Source organism: Taeniopygia guttata, chromosome Z (assembly GCF_048771995.1).
Source record: "Taeniopygia guttata chromosome Z, bTaeGut7.mat, whole genome shotgun sequence".
Classification (NCBI taxonomy): Eukaryota; Metazoa; Chordata; class Aves; order Passeriformes; family Estrildidae; genus Taeniopygia; species Taeniopygia guttata.
In genome coordinates this window covers 5,839,969-5,865,166 of record NC_133063.1, presented here as the reverse complement: position 1 = coordinate 5,865,166, position 25,198 = coordinate 5,839,969, and the positions used below count along the sequence as shown (strand labels likewise).

The 25,198-nt window shown below is 42.6% G+C and overlaps 1 protein-coding gene and 1 long non-coding RNA gene across 2 annotated transcripts; both read right to left on the bottom strand.

Moving 5' to 3' along the window:
- Positions 1-4,457: 4,457 nt before the first annotated feature.
- LOC140681929 (uncharacterized) lies at positions 4,458-12,101 on the bottom strand. The gene is made up of 3 exons (XR_012053150.1): positions 8,616-12,101; positions 8,423-8,492; positions 4,458-7,518 (listed from the first exon to the last, which is right to left on the bottom strand). It is a non-coding gene; the product is annotated as an uncharacterized lncRNA (long non-coding RNA).
- Positions 12,102-20,533: 8,432 nt separating this feature from the next.
- Positions 20,534-24,663, bottom strand: LOC100223901 (serine/threonine-protein kinase PAK 3). Its single transcript, XM_032744436.3, has 8 exons — positions 24,523-24,663; positions 24,348-24,396; positions 23,756-23,868; positions 23,123-23,240; positions 22,374-22,473; positions 21,750-21,946; positions 21,011-21,148; positions 20,534-20,623 (listed from the first exon to the last, which is right to left on the bottom strand). Exons 1-8 carry the CDS (start codon positions 24,582-24,584, stop codon positions 20,534-20,536), a joined length of 867 nt encoding a protein of 288 aa, XP_032600327.3. The 5' UTR covers positions 24,585-24,663.
- Between the last annotated feature and the right edge of the window lie 535 nt (positions 24,664-25,198).

Below are 25,198 nucleotides of genomic sequence, written 5' to 3'. Positions count from 1 at the left end.
AGGCCTTTTTCACCTACCATTTTTTGTTGTGATTCCTAAGACCATTCTCTCTGACACAACAAGACTGCAAGTGTAATTCCAAGTGGTGAAGAACTGAAAAGGTTACAGAATATTTTCAAATCTAAATTTTAAGCTCAATTAAATGAATTGGTTCATTGGGCTTTATTACTAACAAACACCTAAATACAAATTTGCTTGTGTAGGCAAACAAATTTAAAAGACACTAAAAGAAATAAGAGGAGACATAAAAACTTATGACTGCACATTAAGCACCTTCCTCCCAAATAAAAAGAAGGATGGAAATTTCCCTGCAGTTCTTTGCACAGTTTGGCTGGCCCTAATTTTTAATTAGTCAGTTTATTGTTAAGCCACAGTAACTCCTTCCAACTTACATAGCAGTATGTCTGAAATATTAAGAATGCCATTTCCTGTTGCTACACCAAGTTGCAATAAGATTTTTGGTAGGAAAATATCAAGATGCATTAGAAAGGCAATGACTTACCAAGTAAACTCACAAAATGTGTTCTCCACCTGCCCACACACATGGATTAATTCTGATTTGCTTTGCTGTCCCTATTTTCTTGTATATGCATAGAGACTACACTAAAATGTGATCTAGCCTTTCTCATCGCAAACCCTTTAGAGGCAAACTTCTGAGGTGAGATAAAAAATGAAGCTTGAGAATCTTTGAGACCACTGTTTCAGAATTTTATTTCCAACTTATTGAGAATGGTATGAAAAGAAAAAGGAAAGTTACAAAACTATGCCCAAGTCAATTCCCTAATCTGTGATATATCTAATCTTTGTTTCTCTCTGTGTCACCTAGTTATATAAATTAAAACAAACAGATCTGACTTTCATGTAATTTTCTGCTACCCTTTATTATAATAAGACAAACCCCTTTTTGGAAGTTAAACATTTTCACCACTCACTTATCATAAAAGAGTGGGGGAGGAAGAAAAGTGGATTAATTATAACAGTGAAAGAACACCAAATCTGGGTGCACTGGCACAGAAGGTGTTTGAGTCTGACTGTGCCCTCTGATCTTGACAGCACAAGTGGGAGCTATTAACCCTCTCAATCTCTGGATAATCTCCTCATAGTAAAGCACATGTCATCTCCTGCATGCATGTTTCAGAAACCTGCTTGAAAATTCTGGAATTTGAGGGCAAAGATGCTGTATATGGACTGGAGATGAGGGACATTAGATTTAGACTAGGATGGTTTTCAAAGTTCTGCAACCTCCCTAGGAAGGCTGAAGTGTCAGAGTCAGAAACATCAAACTGAAGCATGATTGCATTTCTCCTGAATTTGCACCCAGTTGTGCTCTGTATATAGATAATGAAGCTTTCAGAGGCTCCTTCAGGAAGAAGCCCAGGATTCAGAAGTGTCTGTTTTGACCTTCTGGTTTCCTTCCAGAGGTCACAGTCAGGAGCCCTCATCCATGAAGACTTTGGCAGCCACAGAGGAATACCTCTGAAAATATAATCTTTACAAAACTAGATGCTCCCTTCAGAAACCTTATACAGTCTTGGCCTCACTGCCTTGAGAAACAGCTCAGGTATCCCTCAAGACTACACAGAAATGTTAAATATACAAACACCTGGCCAGATTCTTCTGTGAATTAAACTGCTGTGAAGGCAAAGAAGAGAACAATTTAATTGCTTGTCTGCTAACAGGAAAGGAAGGCTACAAGGAGAAGAGGAGGCTGGATAGTGATAGCTTCATGTTTTCAAGAGAGAAACAAAAGCAGAACAAGCCTTCTGGCCTCTGAGCTTCTGAGCATTTCCCAGGGTACAGAGATCTCAATGTGAGGCGAACAGGTGAAATATAGAGCCCATAGGACAGAAAACAAATGAAAGAAATTAATTTGTTCAAAAATTCTGCATATCTATAATTTCATCTTAAAACAAATTATTTTGAAATGCAAAAGGAGAAATCAGGAAAAAGAAGGCATCTAAATTGAATTAAGCTACCAAAAGAGTATGAGAGTCATGAAAAATGGCATAGGTCAGAAAACTCTGCAGGAGGAGTCTGACAAACCACCATAATGAACAGGAATTGAACTTTGTCTTTTGATTCCAAATATATGATCCATCACAATCCTGGCCTGTCATCTGTGTTCAGTTGTTAGTTTTCTATCCCTCTTGGCTTCTAACAAGAGTTTCTTGAATCAATGCTGTGTTTACGAAGGCACAAATGAGAACCATCAAAACATCTTCATTCTGATAGGCTCATGCGTGTGATATGGAAGCCTAATTTGCTGGAAGTAAAGCTGTGTAAAAGCTAACACTTAACAAAGTTCTCTTAGCTACATATAGACTATTAATACGTTATGGCTTCTAGGAAAATGCAAACAAGAAATTGACAAAATGGGCTCTGCTCAAGAAGGAACAAAGTGCTGATAATGGAGAGAGGGGATAAGTTGTCATAAGATATATTAAAAAAATCTTTTCTGAGCCTAAGTGTTCCAGCTGATTGCATTGGGAAGAACTGCAGCCTGTGGGAATGGCTCACACTGGAGGAGTTCATGGAAGACTGTCTCCTGCGGGAGGGACCCCACACTGGAGCAAGGGAAGACTATGAGGAATCCTTGCCCAGTTGAGGGAAGAGCAGCAGAGAGAATGTGTGATGAACTGACTACAACCTGTATTGTCTACCCACTGTGTCAAGGCAGAGAAAATCATGGGAGAAGCTGAATTTGGGAAGAAGAAAATGGTAGGAGAAAGGTGTTTTAAGATTTACTTTGTGCTTCTCATTATCCTCTGATTTGATAGGAAATAAACTAATTTCTTCAAGTTCAGCCTGTTTTGCCCCGATGGTAATCAGTGAGTGATCTCTCCCTGTCCTTATCTCAATCTGCAAGCCTTTGGTTGTATTTTTTCTACCCTGTCCAGCCAAGGACCAGAGGGCTTTGGTGGGCACCTGGTGACTAGCCAGGGCCAACCCACCACATGCATGACAAAATAATGTTAAAACAGACAACTTAGTATTATTTTAGATAAGCAAATCAGCAACAGATACCTCAGAGAACTGAATAACAACGGCATTTTAAATTTATAAAATCATTTATGTTCCACAGGGTCTCAAAACACTTGGGGAGCATTTTGTTCATTACAGGAGCTCCAAGGAAACCTCACATACCCTTCATAATTAGCAATGAAGAAAAGAGATCATAAGAAATTTCTGTGTATTTTGTAAATATTGGTATGTTTAATTCTAAATAGCTTTAGTTGCACAGCTGTAAATTTAGTAAATTCATCTTAGTCATGAAATACATAATGAATAAAACCACTTAATTAGTATATCTCCCTCAGAAATTATTTACCTAATGAGATGTAATTGCAGTGAATGCTGTTTAATTGGAACACGATTAGCATATGTTCCATACCATGGTACTTATTCATTACCAAGGACATTCTGTGGTGGTTAACCAGGTGTTCAAATCACTGCAAAATTCTAACTTTCCACCAGCTGATAACACAAGTTGCCAAAAAAGACAGTTTATGTGAACAGAATGTGATTTCTGTTCTTGCATTTCTATTCAATTATAGTATTTTCTGTCAGCTTTTTCCCTAATTCTAAAATCAGGGACTTAAAAACTGAATGCTAGGAAGGATTTGTAATTTCTTCCACTTGGGCAAGCACTCTAAATTCCTACAGGCAATTACGGAACTTATTCACACAGTCATAAAAATTGCACATGCAAATGGAACATGGGTCCCAAGTCTTCACAGATGACTATTCTCAAAATATCTTATAACCACGAAAGCCACTTAATTTGGACTCCAGGATATCTAATTAGATTCCCGATTACCAAAATAAAAATATACCCCAAACCAGCTGTAAATTTGAAGGAAAAAAAAAGAAAAAGATTGGCAGGCATGTTCCTTACCCTCTCTGTGCCTGCAGCTGCTCTGTGATGAGCTGGCAGCTGAGCAGTGCCACTGTTCACTTAGAGGACCAGCAAGATAAAGGTGATAGGGTTACCAGTTCACCCAGTAAGTGGGCAGAGGTGAACCAGGCAAACAAAATCCTGAACTAACAGAGCACTCACTGACAGCTGGAGGTGACGTGTTTTCTCATGAACTACTAGTAGTTTAAAGACACACTGCCTCCAAAATGCATTTTGAATTCACATTTATTCATTTATAGACAGAATCTTAGCCCAATTCTGTTTTTACCAGTGGAATAAACATTCAAGAAACTTCACTGCAGGTACTACTGAGATGAACTCACTTGCCCATTCTCTCTGTTACACTACATGGTGATCTCAAAATAGTTTTCCAAAAGCTAAATGGAGCTGTCAGAGCTCAAATGATCCTTATCTAGCACTGGGACCCATACAGCTGTGTCTGTGCCATGCAGCCACAGCACTAAAAGCAGTCATTGGGACCTCTCATGGTGAAATCCTCACTCACATTGTCATGGCACTGGAATTCAGTAGTTGTCTGGGACAACAGTGCTCCAACCAGGCTGCTCTGAGAAGCACTGAGGTGTGTACAGACCGCTGTTCATTATTGAACAGTGACAACAAATAAGACAGCATGGAAAAACCTTGACGTACAAAATCTAACTTCACCAAGCTGCATCTTTTGACAGGGAGCATCAAGGGCTAAGGCTGGCATATTGCCTGATAGACCCCACAGAGGACTATTTCACACCTGGAGCAGGCAGTACATCTGTGAGCACACAGAAACAGAGCCACCCCCATTGCCCTCATCTCACAAAGCTCTTCTTTCACTGTTCAAAAATAAGGATAATAGGTCCATGGGATGTCAGCATCATACCTTCACTGCTCCTCAGCCCACCCTATCCACGTCATGAACAAACACATGGAGTTCACACACATGGCACATTCTGCTTGCAGTTTCACTTGGTGTTTGTCCATCTCCATCATCCACGGTCCACAGCCAGTATTAGTGAGTATGCAGGCAGCCACTTGCATTGAGACAGCTTCTTGGGGCCAGGGGCCAGCTTGCACTGTGCCTTCTAGATGAAAGCACATAGAGAGGGAGGAAAGAAGGCACAGGCTTGGCACTGCCTGCCCTTGCATTGAGAATGTCTCTCTATCATCCATTTCTTAATCATCACCATATGACAGGAAAAGGGACAAATTTCCTAATCTATTTGCAGCTGAAGCAGAAGTCCCCCATCCTTGTCCAGAAACATCTTCAAAGTGCTCACATAGCAGTCAAGTGAGACTGCTGTAACAAATATGTCTGTAGGAAGGAGACAAAAGTTCCCTTTATCTTCAGAATAATTTGAATAATGTTCTCTCCTGGATCAGAATGTTCTGATTGCACATGGTGATTGCTCACTGTATCTAGGACAGGCCTTGTCACAGAGGGAATTATGCACTTCACTCATAAAAGAGAAGCCACAATATACTTAATTGATATAAAGCTATGATATTACAAAGTGCAATAGTAAATGCAACAGTGGTTTAATGGCAAGGCATACTTGACTATTTACTGTATACAAAACAGTCAGACAAAACTCTCAGTGAGAACTTACAGACTTACATGTGAGAAAAGACCAAACCAGCAGCTACTGCCTCTATATTTAAATATTTCAAAAAGCCAGATCTTACACAACTTCAGCCCTACACAAATGAAAACTGAACATTGACTCATTATGTTAAAAGCACTCCTGTGCCCATTGGGGTTGTTCTGTGCCATCCAGGAAGAACAACTGCCTGGACAGAGAGCTTTCAGATTATTGCCTTAGGGCCCAAACTGAATTACATACTAAGACTGGAGACACTCTTTCCTTCCCATTGTGATTTCTGCATGATGGCAGGACTCTAGAGTATTTTCTTTGTTCAAAATCCCTGAAAATGGTAAAATAAAATTTAATCCTGTCGTGCAAATTAAGAGAAAAATATTCTTCTGATGTGTTTCACTTTTATATGTTTTGCCTCTTGATAAGGTGCTCTGGGAGCCAATAGAAACTGGCACATCATCAATCCACAAAGGACTTTATTCTTATAGTTCCAGTGCAGTAGTCTTGAGCCATCTTTCCCAGGCATGTCAGGTTCAGCTGATGTCCAAACATGCACTTCTTCTGTGGGAGCACTGGGGTAGGTTCTCACATCTCCCCGCTCTTGCTACAACGTGCTGGTAAATTTGTGGCATAAATCAGCCTGACCCACACAGAGAGGCCAAAAGCAGTCAGTTTGGATTGAAGCAAGTATCAGACATACTCTGCCAAGGTCCCTGAGGATAGATATTATCTATTTACCTATTAATGTGCAAGGTGCCATAGGGTGCAATTGGAGTAACATTCAGGGTATGGGTATAAATAAGGTGCATGCTACTGAGCTGGCCCTTTGGGATGACCTCACAGATCAGCACGAATATAGATGTTAAAACTGCAAATCAAAAGATTTTCAGCATCCCTTAAGCCTCGAAGTCCTTAACAACCACAATACCCAACAGACCTTACAGGTACTTTATTTTCAGGCAACCTAAATTATGTGTGTTAAGTAGATAGCTTTTACTAGCAGCTGATAACATTGAACAGGTGAAAAACATTATGTAAAAGCCCATCAAAGTACAGAAAAGGCATAGTAAACATGTATTTGAACGACTACCATTGTTCTCTGTCTTTTGTGCAGTTTTAAGTACCTACAGCAGTCACACAAAGTACTAATGGCTTTAGCTCTTTTATATCCTGACATTCATGCCTCTGGGATCTTCAGAGTGGCTCTACTTTCCCTTGTCCAGTGATATCCTCTACAGAAATTACTTTGGGTGTCCTTTCTGATTTGACGATGCCACAAAAAGTGTGTCAAAAATCCCAGACTGGGAAAAATTTCAGAAGTGTTTATGTTTACGGCCTGGCAGCTTTCCAAGAGTGCCTAGGAGCATTATTCCTGGAAAATGAGAAAAAAACTCCCCACAAAATAGGGATAAAGAGAACAAGTGTATTATACAACTCCCATAATCTCATCCTACTTTGCTGTCTGCTTGCTTATCAGCAGCAAGTTTGCCAAGCAAGGAAAGTGCACATTAAGAAAATCTTTCTCAAGTAACAAGCTATTTCAAGTTTCAGCTCTCACAGGCAAGGAGACTGGCAGCTACTGGCATTAACAGAGTAAAAGACATACAGCCATTTTAAGTTTAGGTATCCTAGTAGTCCACAGGATAGCAGTAGGACTGACAAAGTTTTACAAAGAAAAAAAACTCTCCATTGATTTAGTACAAATCTCCCAATATCATTTGCTTTAATAAGACCATAGCAGTACATCTGAAGAAATACATTTTCTATCAATGACTTTCCTGAAGAGAAAGTAACATAAACCACTTGAAACAGGCAGAAATATTGGAGAATTTTGTGTTAAGTGAGAAAGATTTTGATAGCTCTACAATGTGTAAGTAAAATCCTGAGCACAATACTGGGTTTCTCTGCCATGAGTTTTTCCATTCTTCTTGCAGGAATACTGATGCTTACAGAATTGCCAGTCTTCTTAGCATTTGACATACATGATTGAATCTCCTGACAGAAGGCAGGGTGCTAGAACAAAAATACAAGAAATGCTTACTCACTGAGTATCAGAAAACATTGAAATTACACTTTGCAATATTGCAGAAGTCCTTTTAAAACTGTTTATCATGAACTCAGGAAGATGTGTGTTTGAGGAGTAGTTAATGGGAGTTCATCCTTCAAAGCTATGATGTGGATTTGGGTTTCTAATGAAATTTAAAATAGACAGAATTTTGCCTCATTTGAGTCTAAGAACTCAGCTGTGTGAATCTGATGTGCTCTGGATTACATTCTGTCTTTAAATTCAAAACAGTTCTCTATTTAATGCATAACAAAGGCCTAGTAAAAGAAGACTGCAATATACTGTGTTCTTACTAAAATAGCATGACAGACAAGGAGAATTTAAAAAAACAACCTGAGCTACTGCACTTATATTATTCCAATTACTGTTTTCTCCACAATATGTAGAAAAACAGTTCTAGATAGAAGCCTCCAAAACCAAGAGAGTGGTGTAAGCCAGGTCTACATGACATCAAGCATAGACAACAGTGAGTGAAAACCACGCTGGCTTCAGAGGCCAGTACAGGATAGCTGCTGTAGCACATTTTATTCCACAAGATGCAAGAGCCACTGTGCTTGGGCACAGTGCCATGGTAATGCATGAATAGGAACAAGGTTTTACATGCAAGACTTTACATGCTTTCAGGAACAAGGCACTATACCCAAACAGTGCTGTGCTGTACTCTGTGATCCGCATGCACATTTGAAATCTTTATACCTTTATACACAACAAAGAAGATTGCCCCTAGGGAAAAAAAAAAAAAAAAAGGTAGGTTCCAGACCATCCAGACCATTCATTGGATATTTTTATTAGAAAACACTGTGTGTTGGAATAGATGGAACAGTGTTTCACAAAGCTGCAAATGTACATTACCCTGAGGAAAAGATGCCCTCATTTTCCAGCTCCATCCAAGATCTTTTTCTCTTGTGGATTCAGTAAAAAACTGTTGCAAAGAAAAGACAAATCATTTTGGGAGATAAGATGCACTTAAAATTTAAAGTGAGCAGGAGGGGCAGTCAAGTACCTGCTGAGACATCTGGGTTGAAAGATAAAAGCCAGTACTCACCTAGGCTTTCTTCATAAAGCAGCACTGATCCCTCAGCATGCTCATTCTTAAATAAAACCTGGTAGCAACAAGGATCTCAGCATCCAACAGAAATGGAAGCAATATCAAGCAGAGGGAGTTCTAATAAGGGGCCACGAATCTCAGAATTTTTGTTAGAGAGGCATTAGCAAATGGAGGCTTACATAGAAGGTGTATGAAGTAACATTCTCTTGTGCCTTCTGTGCTGTATCTGTGGCAAGTAAGACACTGATGTAAGCACAAATTGTTCTTTATGACTCTAGCTCGCTGTCTTTAGAGTTCAAGAAAAGTAGATAAGTGTTACATATATATGTTCATCTACATACCTATGTACAACATATATTTATAAACTGATGTATCTATGTACATACATATGTTAAAAGACTTCATATATGAATGCAGTCTTGAAGATGGAGAACTTCATGCCCTTTAGGTACGCACACAGAATATAACTCTGCATTTCAAGTCTGTGGACCTCTATATAAAATACATGTGCAAGTTTAAAAAATATTCCAGTGTTTTTTTTTTTTTAATTAAATGTAATTTGGAGGTAAAATCCTTGCACAAGGAAAATAAAAAGATTATCATATGTTTCTCGCTCATTATATAGTAGATTCAAAACTCATAGAAACTACATATATTTGTTTCTTTTTTTTAATCAAATGTGAAGTATTTTCCATTGTTTGTATATCAGGACAAAATTTTTATCACTTATGGGTGCCAAAAAGATGTAAGATAAGTCCCAAAGAAGAAATGGATCTTCAATATGCAAAATTCTTGATTTCTGTTATGACATTGTATTGAAGAGCTAGAAGTAGAAATTTTGAAATTATGATCTTGTTCTGTCAGAAAGCAGAACAACCTGCAGGTCGTTTGGAGGACATTTAGAACCCTCTTTTCCTAAGCATCTCCATAGGAGCCAAAGTATCTGCTGCTAGTCACAGAAATGGAAAATGCTCCCATTACTTATTCATATTAGTGTAGAATTGCCATAAGAAATCTGCTGTTTCTCATACAGAATTTACAACATAGGAAAGTATGTAGATTTCAGTGGTTGACCAGAAAGTTATGATACAGTTTTGTTTCATTATTCATTCACACTGTTACCAGCAAATGGGCTGATTACTCTCCCATTCTTCTTCTTGGTTAATGTTTAACACAATCCTACAGAATAAGCATTGTGTGGTTCCATAGGCTGGTGGTTTCTGATGAATGAGCATTGTATTAACCCACCAGGTGGGCAAATAGTTCTTCATCTGGCAAGAACACAGCATGCCCTAGAGCCAAGACAGGAATTTGAACCCTATTTGGGTTTCAATCTAACCCTTCACAGAGCTGAGATTCGTCTCTGAGAGCAGAGTGGGAGTTTTCAGTGTCTCCATATAGCCACTTTCATTGCTGCGGAGGTAAATTCTCAGCTTGCTGTCATGAGACCAGACTCCAGTGGAAAACTGGGTGATTTCAAGAACAAAGGATGCAAACCATTCAGTACCTCAGCTGGTCAATAAGGCCGCTGCATAGGCTTAAAAAAAAAATGCAGACTAAAATACCATAGGAAATTTGTACTCAAATTACTTTTTCCCATGGACACGTATATCTGAAAGCAGCCTATCTGAAATGACCCAGTTTGTAACATTGCATCACCATGGTCCCGCTGGAACACAGGCCAACATTGTGCCCTTGTGGCAAAGAAGGCTAATGGAATCCTGGGCTGCATGAAGGGAAGAGTCGCCAGCAGGTTGTGGGACAGGTAATCCTGACCCTCCATTCAGCACCAGCGGAGCCCCACTTGGAGTCCTGTGCCAACTGTGGGATTATTAGTACAAGAGGGACATAGACCTACAGGACAGAGTGCAGTAAACAGTCACTAAGGTGATGAAAAGACTGGAATATCTCTCTTTTGAAGAGAGACTAAGAGACAGAGGTTGTTCAGGCTGTAGAAGAAAAGGCTCAGTGGAATCTCCTGATATTGTACACACTCTTGAAAGGAGGCCACTAACAAGACATAGCCTCTTTCCAGTGGTTCCCCGTGACAGAACCAGAGGCAACATGGCCAAACTGAAAGACTGGAGGTTCCATTTGAGCAGTGGGAAATGCTTTTTTACTGGGAAGGTGACTGAGCTCTGGCAAAGATTGCCCAGAGTTGTGATGGAATCTCCTTGAGAAATGTGGCCTTGGGCAGCATCCTCTAGGTCTCCTTACTGGAACAGGGAAGTTGAACCAGGTGACCTCCTGAGGTCCCTTCCAACCACAGCCCCACCATGATTTTGTATTTTGTTCAGGAAAAGTAGCAAAAGTAACCACATGAGAAGTTTCAGTTGAGGAAAAAGAAATCAGAAGTAAATCTTAGGATCATTAAAAATAGCATCCCACTTGTCAGAGTTCTCAGTATGTTGGCTGGAAAGAAGCATAAAATTGCAATAATATTTTACCAGAAAGGGCAATATATATTGATATAAAATTTTTTCAAGTTCTATTCTTCATAGTAAGAGAAAAAGTAGAACTAGTACATGGCATATAGGTGAGTAGAAAAGTCTGCTTCCTCAGCACTATTTATCATGCTGTTCTGTATGTTCTGTACCATGTTTCTAAATTAATTCACAAACTGTATATAGGTAAGGTCATACAATGTCTAATGACCTATCAAGACCACTTAGACCCAAACCAAAAAGGATTCCTGAAAAAAATAGATACATGACCTGTACTTCTTCATTTGACATTGCCACATGCTTCTGAACACTAGTTCTCTTAATAGAATAGCTATCTTGAGATCTTTTTTGGTGTCTAAGAAAAACTTCAGGACAAATCATTTCAATTAAATTCAAATTAATTCACATTACTAAGAACCTCAGGATATGCAAAAGACAAAATACCCAGAAATCAGTACTTGCTTATTGCAAAATATATAAAAATGGTCTGTTGTCAACAATCTCATGACCATGTTATTACCTACTAGCCTATAAGAGATAGGAATTTAACCAAAATGTAAGAGATACGAAGGAAACTGCAACTTGTTATTTCCTTTTTAATAATTCAGTATTCTCTAATATCTTTCCTGCCAGTCTGTATGCACCATACTGCCTTATACCAAGAAAATGACAAATGAACAAAGTCAACCTCTGACTTTTTGATCTGTCTCTTAGGATAAGCACATAGGCTGCTTTGGACAATAAGGTCATAATTCAATTGGAGTCTTCAAACACTTTCTACAGTTCAAACACAAGTGAAATTATGATGCCAAGAGGTTAAATTCCAGGTCTGTTTAGATAAGTCTGGATATCTCCAAAACAGCATCTGTTAAAATATTATAAGATACATAAATTACAGCACTGCCAGAAAGAATTCATGAAAGAAAATCAGAAAACTCTAAAGTATGAAAAATGGAAAAAGAGGATATGGAAGTAAACCCAACAGATTAAAAAAAAAAAAAAAAAGAGAGAGAGAGAGAGAGAGAGAAGAGATTTATGAAGTAATGGGGTGACATTAGTAAGGAAAAACAGAACTAGGGCCACTTTCACTGTGCATTAGCTAATTCCTAATCTAATATCTCAAAGAAGGCTGATACTGGAGAGAGACTTGGGCTCTGCAAACTACTCAACTAGTTCTCCTACATACTGTACTCATATTTGGTCCGAGAGATGCAGGACTGCAGTCCATAATCCAAATTTGCATCAGATTCCAAAAGGTATTCTGCCTGGCTTTCACCATCAGTCTCACATAGTGCACAGTACCTGTTCAGTATTAGTGATTTAGGAAGCAAACTGTCTTTCACCAATGAACAAAAGATTTCCATTCTTCTGTTTAGGTCAGTGCTGGAGACAAAACAGTTCACTGGCTGACTGCATTACAACTAAGGATAGATTCTGTTGTAAAACAGACCAGTCAAATACAAAGCTATGCCTATTTTTCACCTGTGTTATGTAAATTTTCAGAAGCACTCAAGTCCTCATCTTGACTTAGAGGAAGGAGAAAATCCAATGAGACCACAAACATTTGTGCATGGGCCTGTACAAGTATAAAACAAAAAAATGTACAGCACAAAAAAAATGTAACTGTATTTGATAGCAAACAGAGGATTTTTGAGTGAAATCCAGAGGCTGAGAGCTCTGGAAGCACATTCACAAATGCACTCCCAGTCACTCAAAAAGTCCAGACAGTCCACACCTGCTACAGCTTAGAAACTCTTAGACATGCCCTGTGCTGATTTCCATCAGCATATTTCCTTGAGGAAAAAGAAGTCCTAAAAGCAGCCATGAAGCCCCAAGACAGGATAATTCAGGATATTTCATAGGATAAATTATCTTGAATAGTATAGTTTTTTATAGTTTATATATATACAAACTATTGATGAATAGTGTTAATGCAGACAAGACACTAATGCAGGAAAAAATAAAGTGAACCTTGATGAATCTGTGAAAATTAATGATTTCATATTAATTTCATTTTGTTTGTCATAGCACATGTGGTATAGACAAGTCATAATCAAAACTGAAAAAATACCACAAAGTTCTCCCTGCAGAAATTCTGTACGATTTGGGCACTGTACTGGTGTTCCTTACTTAATACAACAATACTTTTTTCTGGAAAATATTTAAAGTCCAAATCCTCAAAAACACACCAAAAACAGTCACTGCACTTAATAGGATGCTAATACAGGAAATAATTGTCTATGACTGTCAGAATATCAGTTTCTTCTAAGTCCCAGGTAGCACTTTTTTTTCAGTAAGGGTTTTAAGACCAATTCATCTCTCAATTAAAATATTTCAAACATGAGCATTTCACAGCCTTTAACAGCAGGAATCCAGTAAACCTTCAGTAAACTTGTAAAGTTTTATACATAATATAAGAAGGCATACACAGAGACAAAGGAGAACTATGCTATTAAATAGTCTGATGTTTCTGGAAGTAGACTAAGTGCCTAAATTTACTTAGAAGCTTAAAAGACATAGCATCTACTATTCCTTAGCAGCCATGATAAAATTTTAGTCACAAAATTTCATTATGCTCATTCATACACAGTGATCTATTCCTTAGCAGCCATGATAAAATTTTAGTCACAAAATTTCATTATGCTCATTCATACACAGTGATCTGGCTTAAAATTTTCAGTCTCAGTCTTCTACTGCACACACAGGTGAACACAATAACTGCAATGGGAAGATAATTCACATTATAATAGCTAGAGATGGAAACACCTAAAACACAGAGGTATGGGGTTTGAACAGGGAAACATGAATGCTTGAATAAATCAAGTTTACTAAGCTGTAAACCAATGAGCAGCACTTATAGCAAGAAGCAGGCCTTTTTGCTCTGCGTCAATGCTACCACAGCAGCAGTCTCTGCTTTGCCTATATGATCATTCTGCAAAGAACTAATTTTGTCATATTTTCATAGTGCCTTAAGAAACTGAAGAACTGGCAGCTCTTTCCTGTTCAATCTTTGTGTGCTGTCCTGGCTTCCATTGCATTCATTCATTCACATACAGAATTAAAATATGTTGTGCTGCTTATGTTAGTCAACAGTCATATATTTTCACTAGATTTCTTCTACAGACCACAAGCTCTCCTCCTTCTCTTTCACCAGAAAGACTCATATTCCCAGCGTGTACTTCTGAGTGCATGCCACAGACGTTTCCTTCTGCTGATTTGAGGACAGTGGAATGTCAGTATTTGTGTGGTCCCCTTGCCAATGCAGTTTTCTTGCAATCTCTGGGTGGTCAACTCAGTGCCAGATTTCTCACCTGTGGTGAAAATACTGATGTGCTCCAGGGAAACAGACAGCGCAGTAAGTCATATAAAGGATGCCACTGGGAACAATTTTTCTAAAAATTGAGATCCCATAAAATACTTTTTCTTAATACACGAATCTCCTAGGCACACCTCCCAGATGATTTTCCACTGCTTTTCTAAGTACCCTTTTTCCACTTATGAACAGCAGCAGCACCAAAATTAATTTTCTGCCCCAGAGACAAACCCGGTACAGTTGCATTTCCCTCACAGTGGAGGACTTAAAAAATCCCCAAACTCTAGTGTGCAAGCCTGGCCTCAGCAAATGGATCAGTGGGCTATGGTCTCCCCCTGCCGGGCCCAGCCAGAGATGATTTTTAGCACAGCTGCTGAGCCGGTTTTCCTTGTGAATACATTCTTCACCTCCAGTTGTGTTTACTTCTCCTTAAACCTGAGATAATTGGACAATAGTACCACCTTTATCTTATATCTTATATCAAGTTCCCAGACCCCAGAAGGCATATTTGGGCAGTGTTGAGTTTTGGTGGTCACAGATTCTTTATGCAGTTTGCTATAGTAAGCAAAGCCCTTCAGTGGTCTTTATAGTGTTTAAGACTAATATGATTTTTAAGGCTCTTACACTATGGAGAAGAAGCATACGTGCTCTTAGTTTCATGGCGAGATATGCAGACAGTCCTCACACCATGGCCAGTGAAGTACCCCAGATAAAACTTTCCTAGCACTGGAATAAGCTGGTTTACTACGTTGTGGAAATCTGGCAGTCTGAAGGTTGTGGGGACACCAGCAGTAAAGTGCAGCACAAGAAAACTTATAACTTGTAGGGGATGACTAGAACAGAGAACATTTCAACAACCTAGACACATACAAGTCCATGGGAACTGACAGCAATCACCAAGTGGTGCTCAGGGAACTGGACAATGTCACTCCCTCAGTCATCACAGCAATTAGAAAAGATGTTCCTAAGCACTGAAAGAAAGAAAGCTATTATCATTCCTATTTACAAGAAGAGGAAGAATGAGGATCTGGAGAACTACATGCTGATCTGCTTTGCTATTTCTCCTGGGAAGACAGTGAACTAGACAGTCCAAACATAAAAAGGACAAGAAGGACATGGATTAATGAAGGTGAATCATTAGTGAACAGCCTGACAGCCTTCTATGATGAGATGAGCAGACTGGTGCATTGAGAGAGAGGAGAATGAGAAAGGTTGCTTTATCTTAACTTTAACAGAACATTCCACAGTGTCTCACATCACATCTTCCCAGACAAACTGATGAACTGCAGACTAAATAAGTGGCAAAAAAGTGGACTGAAAACTGACAGACTGACAGGATCAGAGAGCTGTGATAAGTGTCACAAAAAGCAGCTGAAGGCCAGCTGTCCACAGTGTACTCAAGGCATTGATTCTGGTACCAATACTGCTCAAAATTATCATTAATGATGGGCAGATGATAGAAAACTACAAGAAATAATATTCCTGAGTGCTGCCATCCAGAGGGACATTACAAGCTGGAGAAAAGGGTAAACCTCATGAAATGCAGCAAAGGGAAATTTAAGGTCCTGTCCCTGAGAAGAAATAACTGAAGATACAGAATGTGCTGGGTTCTGGCCAACTGGCCAGTAGCTTTGTGAAGAAGGATTTCAGTCTTAGAGAACAAGCTGAAAATGAGCAACACAATGCATCTTTAGGGCAAAGATGGGCAGCAATTTCCTGGCTGCACTAGGAAAAGCTTTGCCAGCAGGTCAAGCAAATTGTCCCTCCTCTTTTCATAGAGCTAGTAAGATACTTTTGTAGTTCTGTAGTGGAGTAGTTGGGGTATGTGAAACCCAAACACAGCCTTGGCTGCAGTGAACATTTACCTGTGGAATTCAAGATACTTAGGGCAGCAAGGAGGGCATACAGCAAGTTCACTACCCTTGAGCTCAATATCTTGGTTTGGAAAGACAGGTGTCTGCTAAGGAAGGCAGGAGCCTCTCCCGAAATGGAAAAATGTAAGCCTCTTCCCTCCAAATTGTTATAAATTTGAAATTAAGGGGACTCTCAGGCAAAGATATAGGAGCAGGAATAACAGTTTTTTATTAGGGAAAAAAATAAAATTTAAAAATAAAATAAAATAAAATAAACAATGAAGTGAACCAAAACAACACTGACAGAGTCAGAATACAACCTGACACCCTGCTGGACAGGGTTTTGGTAGCAGTACAATTGGGAATTATGGCTGCAGTACTCCTGGAGTGGCAGGTGTGGTTCTGTTGGAGCAGTGATCCTGTAGAAAACGGTGTCGTCTTCCTGCAGTGGAAGAGGCAGCTGTTCCTCTAGGAAATCCAGTACAGGAAAAGCCGTGCTGGTGTTCCAGAAATCCAAGATTACATCCAGGTAGGAATGCTTGGCTCCTCCCTCTGGGCAGAGCATCTCCCAATGGTATGTTACACTTCTTACTACTCACAGTGACATTCAATAGCCCATTATCAGCAGATGTCTTCCCTGAGAGAGGTCTGGTTGTGGAAGAGATAAAGAAAACTGCTCACTTAACAGAAGACAACTGCCATACAGATGGGAAATCTAACACATCTTGCTTCTCAATCTGGGACACTCAGGAAATCAGATGTTGACCTCTTCAGGGATCTGCTTGACAGACTACCATGGGACAATTCTCTTCTCCTAGAAAGAAGAGAGGCATAAGAAAGCCAGGTAATTACGTCCTTACCTCTTTTGTACAATTTTATTTTTATTGTTGTACAGTGCTGCTTTTTTCTTTTCCCTTGCAACATTGCAACATTTTTAACATTTCTGGCCTCTCATACATTGTTTTTTCTGTTGTCCCCCTCCATTGTCGTGGAGAAGGGGAGAGAATAGAGGCGTTACAAGGACTATCTCAGGCTGAGGACATAGAAAGAAGGGAAGGTCTTAGAAAGAAAAAGAAACCCTCAAGCTGCCTCTTTTGGAAGCAATAAAAGTGCAGGTTTCTTAATATCCAGCCACAAGTCTTTGGAGTCTTGAGAGCCAAGAAGCACAGGAGCCCAGAAACCTTGTTGTGAGAGGCTAGAGATTGCTGGCTCCAAACATTTCAGGTGCTTATGTGGGGAAAGGGGCAGATCAAGCCTCGCTCTGGAGAGGTGATGCTCTGCTCTGCACACCCCACACTCCCAGGCCTGTATCCCAGCCCAGCAGTGGCCGCTGATCCCTGGCACAGCGGAGGCAATGCTCCACCCCTGTGTCTGGAACCCCTAACCCAGCTCCTAAATGGCCACGTGAGTGGCAGCCCCATGTGGGGGAAGGCCCCAGGAAAGCCAAAGGGATTTTAACTCAGGCTATGTGGCAACCACATGTCTTTGCCCTACCTCCCCTTGGAATTCTATTAGCTGAACACCATTGGAACCAGGAATGGCAGATGTGTTGGTTCTTTTCTATATATTTTCTCTCATTCCCTCTTCCTCTTTGTTCTTCCAATTTCATTCTCGCAGATTTTTCAGTAACTTAAAATCTAACAGGCTTGGAATTTGTTAAGTTGAATACGCTAAGTTAATGCTTGATGGAATGCTTTATGTTGATTGATTCCTGCTCTAAATGTTTTGCCAAAGTTCTCTGATTTTCAAAAGTTGCCAGGGAAGATTTTTGTGTTGTTCCCACCTCTTGAGAACATCTTGTCCGTAATTCTCCTGCTTTTCTACATCAGAGTTCGTGAACAAGTTGAAGTCCTTTTAAAGTGTCTCACTGAGCAACGTTTTAGGGGCCTTACATTTTAACTGGCGCAATGAGCAGGGTATTCTTGAGGTGACATGGGCATTTGATCCAGCAGTACCTGCTCATGACATAATAAAGGAGAAACAAATTTTCAGTCAAGGCTGCTATCTTCTGGCAGAAAAGTAATAGACTCTCATGCAGAAAATGATGTGAACTGCTCTCTACTGACAGACCTGCTAAAAGCTCATATAGAAAGCTTGTCCAGCCCTGAAGAGAGACAGAGACTGAGAAAAACTAGCACTATCCACAGTTACTGGTGGAGAAAACATGAATTTTGCTAGAAGAAACTTTGAAAATCCCACGACAGGACCATGCCCAGTATCCATATGCATGGAGGTTTGACTCAGAGAGCTCTGTGTTGCCAAGCAGCTAGAAAAGGAGCTGAATCAGTTGCCAATTGCCTTGGAGCCTGAAATAATAGCCAGCCTCAGGGCAGAGCAGGAATTGAATGCTGGGATGAAGCCAGCCCCAGAACCTGAGGAGCCAGTTAAACACGCTGGTCCAAAGCCAAAGAGCTGCAGAGCTGCAGCTGAGCAGTGCTGGGGAAGGCCTGGAACCAGCGTGTTCTAGAAAGTTCCAGAAACCATCTGGCCAATCAACGGCTGTTGATCTGCATGGCCACTCCCAGTCGGTCCCAGAGTCCTTTACTCTCTATGATAAGCTCACCAGAAGTTCCCTGGGTGTCATCCATTGTGGCTTTTCTTCTCCCGAGGCTTCCTGTTGCTCATTGATTGTCTGATGTGTGGCCACTTCATGGCCCATCCCCTCCAGGACAAGCTCCCACAACTCCCCCTTTTTGGTTTTATTGAAAATGAAAGGTATAACAATCATAGTAAAAATAATAACCTTGTCTTAACTAAAAACAACACAATACTTAATAGACTTTAACTAAACTTGAGAACTAAAATAAACAGGCGGATTCATATTGCAGAGAATAACTAAACAAGAAGTAAATACAATTTTCATTTCTCCTCACTTCTAAGGGCCCGAGTCCCAGGCACCTCTCTGCCAATTCATTCCCCCTCACTTACCCATAAATCAAAAGAGAAGAGAAAATCAAAAGGACTGGCGATGGCACCTTCCCCTGGTGCCCTCCCCCAAACACACAAGGCAAAAGAAAAGGCTTTAGGGGGGACCAGCCTGTGAGGACCTTATGGTGTGGCCAGGCACGGGTCTCCTGTGGGGCACCAGAGTCGCTCCTCCAGCTGTCCGGAGGGTGCCAACTCTCCTTCCTAAATAAATAAAAGAACTGGGGTGACTGGCTTCCGAGGGTCGCCTGTATCGGGAATCTGTGAAACATGAATTACAACAAAAATCGGGGACTGCTAATAAACAGGAAAGCAGGAGCAGGGTTGAGGGCTGTCACAAGGTGGGTTAGGGTAGAATCCGGGGAGGCATGGCCAGTGCCATCCTGGCATGGGCTCAGAAAAGGAGGGCAGATGGCAGATGGCTGGTGGCTGGCCTGTGCTCTTGAGCAGGTTCCATCCCCAGTCCTGTCTTTCTCAGGGATAGTGGGTTCAGGGACACGCGGCAGTGAAAACGAAAACTGGGAAATAAAGTCTGCGAAATATTGTACAACTAAAATTTAAATTTAAATGACCATCAAATATACCACCAATTGCCACCAAACATCGCACAGTAAATGATTTTCAACAATCACTATATGATCACTATATATCACTAATAATGTAACAATGTACATTGAAATGAAAAACCGGAGTCCATGGGAAAGGTTAAAGGTTAAAGTCTAAGGGACATGATAAAGGAAAGTTTAAAGTCTAGGGGACATTCTTCCAGGGCATAGCCCCAAGAAGTCCTCCAGCAGGCCCACAGGCCTCCACAGTGGCTCACGCAGATCCAAACTACACAAGTCTTCACTCCCACATGTTGCCTTAGTTCCCGTGGCAGAACTTGCCTTCCCACTGGACGCTCACCTGTGCCCGAGCCTGTGGAGAAGCCCGGCTCCCTCCCCCTCTGCCCACAGCAGCACAGACACTCCCAACCTTTCCCAAGAGCTGCAACACAACCACAGCCACAGCAGCATGCCCTGCACTGCCACCACTCCTCTGCACCATTTTGTCCCACTCTGCTCCTCTAGTCACTGCTGCCAGCCTGTCTCTCCACTAGAGGTTTTGGCCTGGAGGCACCAAGGTCAGAAGACCTTTGCCCACTTCCAGACCATGCCACAAACCCCATATATGGCTTTTCCCACATTTAGGAAACACCTGACCATTCAGAAGCAAATTTAGAGCTAATTCACAGGGTGAGAACAAAGGGAGACTTCCAGCACAGTAAAGGTTTTATGTATAATCGTATTTATTTACACTATCAATCTAAACAAACTAGAAACTATGAGCTATCAGCTAGAAACTAGAAACTACAAAAAACACCAATGGCCTCCTGCAGGGCTAGTATCTCCTGTCGGCCATAAACTGCTGCGTTGCCATGATCAGAGGCGTCAGGCTGGAGGTCGGCTTGGCTGAGGTTACAAAAGGATGCTGCCCAAAGAGAAAAAGAAGAAATTAATATCTACTGACCTCACAGGCTGAAACTGGCTTTCTCTGGCAAGCAGAAAAATACACAAAGGAGGGCATTCTGTGCACCTCTGTCTCCACATCCAGGACCATGCTACATGAGCCAAACATGGCTCCCAATCCCACAAATCCATTAACCCAGATGGCTTCAGCTGAAGGAGATTTGGTCTAGGCGACCTGGAAAGGCTCCTTCCAACCCATGCCAGGCCAGGATTCTCCTCTGTTTTCCTTTGAAAAGCCCCCAGACTGGAGTTCTCAGGAGCAGGGCCCATCTGCCGCCTTGGACTTGAGCAGACGAGGAGCCCCTGGCAGCGGGCGGCCGGCGCACCCGGCAGCCGCTTTGCCTTTTACCTGCAGAAGTTCCTGGGCAGACCAGCGCCTGTCCTCGTCCGTCTCCAGGCAGCAGCGCAGAAAGTCTCGCAGCCAAGCCGACTGTTGCCTGGGCTTCTGCAGCTTCGGGGTGCCCCCGGTGATTATCAGCTGCTGAACCTGGAGAAGAAGGAAATGCCACGCTCCACCTGTCTCCTCCACACCCCAAACTGCTCACACAGACCCCACTGGACAAGCTCCACTCCCCAGTGGCTCTTTACTCCCTGCCAGAGGGAGGGAGATACCTTTCCTACCCCTACTAAAAGAACCCAAAGCCAGAGGCAGCCGTAGCCAGTCCAACATGCAAAGGCTCTTGCCTTGATCCCTGATTTCATTGGCTGATGGAATTAGGAGCAACTCCATCAGCAGCAGCACACTTTGCTTCTCTCAGCACTGACACCAGCTCTACAGGCGAGGTGGAAGACAGACTTTAATCTAACTTTACTATTTCCAAGGATTCCACCCATAAAATGCAGCTCACTGCTCCTTTAGATAAAGCGGCTCACTGCTCTCATAGGCAAAGCTTCCATCAAGGAAAAGGCATAGTGATTTTCTTGTGCTATTCATGATGAAATGCCAAGGGGATAATCTGGGCAAGAAGCATAAGAGACTATGCAGCCTGGCACCTATCATTGTCAGGTGTTAGCAAGATTCCCAGGCAGCAGAATGGGAGTAGATTTAGTCAGAGTGACAGGAGCATCTGAGGGGAGTTGCAGCGTACCGTGCGGGAGGTGTTCATCAGGTAAGGAGGTGCTCCTTCCACCATCTCGATCCCCACAATTCCAAAGGACCAGATGTCCACTTTGGGGCCGTAGGGCTTCTTTGTGAAAATTTCTGGGGCCATCCAGTGAGTAGTCCCAACAAGTGATCTTCGTTTGCTCTGCTCAGCGGTGAGCTGAGCAGAAAGGCCAAAATCAGCTGAGGAGAAAAAACACTCACATGAAGCCAGCTTGAAAAAGGAGAGCAAAGAAAAGAATTCCCCACTGAATCAATGTCTAAGAAGGCAGTGTGGAATACAGCTGTACCAGGGGCATGCTGCCATTCCTCGGGCCTGCAGCTGAGGAAATACGCAATTGGCCACTTTGCAAAAGCCCCCGACTTCAGGCAGTGGCTTTTAGTCCCCTGAAGCTATTAGACTGCTGCTGCCTTGCTGGGGAAGGGACACACACAAGCCAAAGGCACTCCTGACCCCTTCTGCCCAGCTACAGCTCCCTGCACCTTGTGGCTGTGCTCTGCGCTCGCAGCAGGGCAGCCTGCACTGCCACAGGCACCAGGGAAGCGGCAGCACCCAAAGGCAGCCCCACACCGCAGCCCGCCACGGCTGAGCCTGGCCAGCAACACCCACCCAACTTGACAGAGCCGTCCAAGCCCAGGAGAATGTTGTGGCTTTTTACGTCTCGGTGGATCACTTGCTTGGAGTGAAGGAAATCCAGGCCTTGCAGGCACTGAGAGAGGAAAAAGAAACACGAGCCTGAGTGGATTGCGTCCCATAAGCAGGGCAGTGGCACACCTGCAAGACTGACTTCCTGGGGGTTGGTGAGCCACGGCAGGCCAGGCTGCTGGCAAAGGCAGCAGAGCTGGCTGCTCCAACACGAGGACAGCAGAGCTTTTCTAAGGACGTGGCTGTTTGCTTTTGAAAGGGAAAGGGCAATTGTTGCTCTGGCCAGTGCCCTGCAAACACAGACTCAAGGTGCACTGCTGCAGCGCCTGTACTCTCTGCAGCCAGACAACAGTGTCTGCTTTTGCAAGCACCACTTGGGGTGCAAGGCTCTCCTTTGAGGCTGAGCTCTGTGAGAGTCCTGTGAGGATCTCTTTGTCTTTGCCACTTGCTCAACATGGTGCCACCAGCCACTTTGCTCTTGTGGGGAAGGAATGCAGCACACACAGGCTCCCGGCAAGGCTTTAGAGAGGCAAACACAAACACACTAGAAGAAGGGCAGGCACATTGGCAGGCACTTCATCTGCTCTTGCTACTGCCAGGCATAAGAGAAAGGCAGAAAGGAAGCTTGGAAGGGGAAATCTCTCCTCTCCTTATCACCCATTTGGAAGGGCCGTCCCGACCAGGCCATGGGAAGCACAAGCGCCATCCCTTACCTCCCGAGAGACAGCTGCTATCTCTCCTTCTGCCATATGAGTCTCCCTAATGACATCGTATAAAGAACCTCCATCCATGTATTCCATCACCAGCCAGAGTTCCTCATCCACCAGGTAGCTGAAAGGAGGAAACAACAGCCTGGAGATGAAGGTGTGCACTTACATGACCTGATGGATTCTTGCTCCTGTGTCTCTCTCAGAGGAAGACAGGAGGAATAGTCATTCACAATGCTCTACAGGGCTTGAACTCTGTGCAGTCTAAGGGCTGCTTGGTATCCACACCAATGCAACACGCCAAGGGAGATACAATCTACAGCGCTTTGTCAGCACTGGAGACCCGTGGGAAAAAATCAAATGCCAAAACAAATGAAACCATGTGGAGAGAGGACAGGAACTTTGAGGCTGTTGGCTCAGTGAGACAGGGCCAAGGCCGGTCTTTGAAAGCACACTTCAAACTAGGTATGCCAGCAAAGATGAATGCAGCCCCAATGCAATCTCCTCCCAGGACGCTGTAGATCAGCCCAGAAGCAGGAATTAACAGCTCCATCCTCTGCCAGCCACCAAAGGAGTGGTTGAACTTCTGGCTTGCAGGATGTGAATGACCTTTCATGGCAGAACAGCAGAACCACTCACCTGTCTACAAAGGTCACAAGATTGGCATTCTTATTGCCACGCATGATCTGGATTTCATTCAGGCACACCTCGCTGTTGCTCTCTTCCAGGAGACTAATTTTCTTTATGGCCACCTAAAACAACATGGAAAACATGAACCAAAGTTGGTGGCACAGAACCACCAGGGGAACACGGAGACAGTGATGATGGGGTGACAGAGCTGGGCTGGGCCAAGCTGCCTTGTGGCTGGACATCAGACCGCTTGCTTGGGCACCTGCCAGGACAAAAAGCCAGATAGCCTTTGCCTTGGAAACCTGGCAGAAACATGGTCTATGCTGTCCACCTCAAAGCTCTAACAACACTCACCGTTCTCACAGACTTCCCCCATGGCTTTACTTTATCATCCCCATTTTCATTCACACTCCTCTTGCAAGCAGAAAGTCAATTTCTGCCAGAAAACATGGAGCAAAACTGCTGGACAACCTCTAGGGGGCTTGATCATTCCACTGGCATTCTCCATTTCACAGCAACAAAGCAAACTCTTCCAGACATGACAGATCAAATGCTGTCCTAAAACAGTTCTGCAGAAGCTGTGGCGCTGCTTGACGCTTACCTCTTCTCCTGTGGCAGTCTCCACTGCCATGCACACCGTGCCAAAACCCCTAGAAACAAAACAGCCGCAGAGAAAGAAGAAGTCCTTTAGTCCCTGCAAGTGCAGGAATCCACAGTACAAGAGGAAAAAAGTCCAGGGACAAACAGTAAATGGAAGGAACTGTGGCTGCACTCACCCTCTGCCAATTGTTTCCAGTTCTGTGTACTTAGCCTCAGGATCTCCCTCACTCACCAGCATCTCTGTAAAAATCCCAAGGAAAGATGCTCCCTTCAAAAGAGATCCCACCCTGCAGCAGATCAGAAAGGCAGCCCCACTCTCTGGGACACTGTGCCCTTTCAACTCACTCCCTCAGGAAACAACAACACCACCACACCACCACCACCTTAAAAACAACAGCAGCAGGACAAGCAGCCCTGCAGCACAGATGGCCTGTCCAAAACTAGAAGTCTAAACTAAAATCTAAGCACATCAAGAAACAGTCAGAGGAGACAGGGATCAGAAAAGTGTAAGCAAGAGAAGTGATTGTTGCCTACAGACATTAAGGGCAGCAGGACAAACACAACCTTTCTGTTCGGGCAATGAAGACTCTGGGACAGTCAACAAAAGATTTAATCCTTGCAAACATGCAAGGCATCTTGGCTTCTGGCATCCATTTTTATCAACAGCTGCCCTTTCCAGAACAGGAAGAATATTGCAAAGTGCCTCCAGCAGAGCTAAGATGTCCAGCTTGAAGCAGGACTTTGCCTAAACAACGCCCTTCTGCCGCTCAAGAGCAGCAGCTGATGTTCTACCCTACTGTGATGGGCCTTAGGAATGAGGTCCCTCAGCTTTTAGGACAGGCTGAGCTCTGA

What these genes read in the sequence shown, in the direction of transcription:
- LOC100223901 (XM_032744436.3), bottom strand. Translation starts at nt 24,584, where the DNA reads ATGCTGGTGAGTGAGGGAGATCCTGAGGCTAAGTACACAGAACTGGAA. An exon ending in CTGGAAACAATTGGCAGAGG is followed by an intron (nt 24,397 to 24,522) that starts GTGAGTGCAGCC and finishes TTTTGTTTCTAG; the next exon opens with GGGTTTTGGCACGGTGTGCA. An exon ending in CTGCCCAGGAACTTCTGCAG is followed by an intron (nt 20,624 to 21,010) that starts GTAAAAGGCAAA and finishes CTCTTTGGGCAG; the next exon opens with CATCCTTTTGTAACCTCAGC.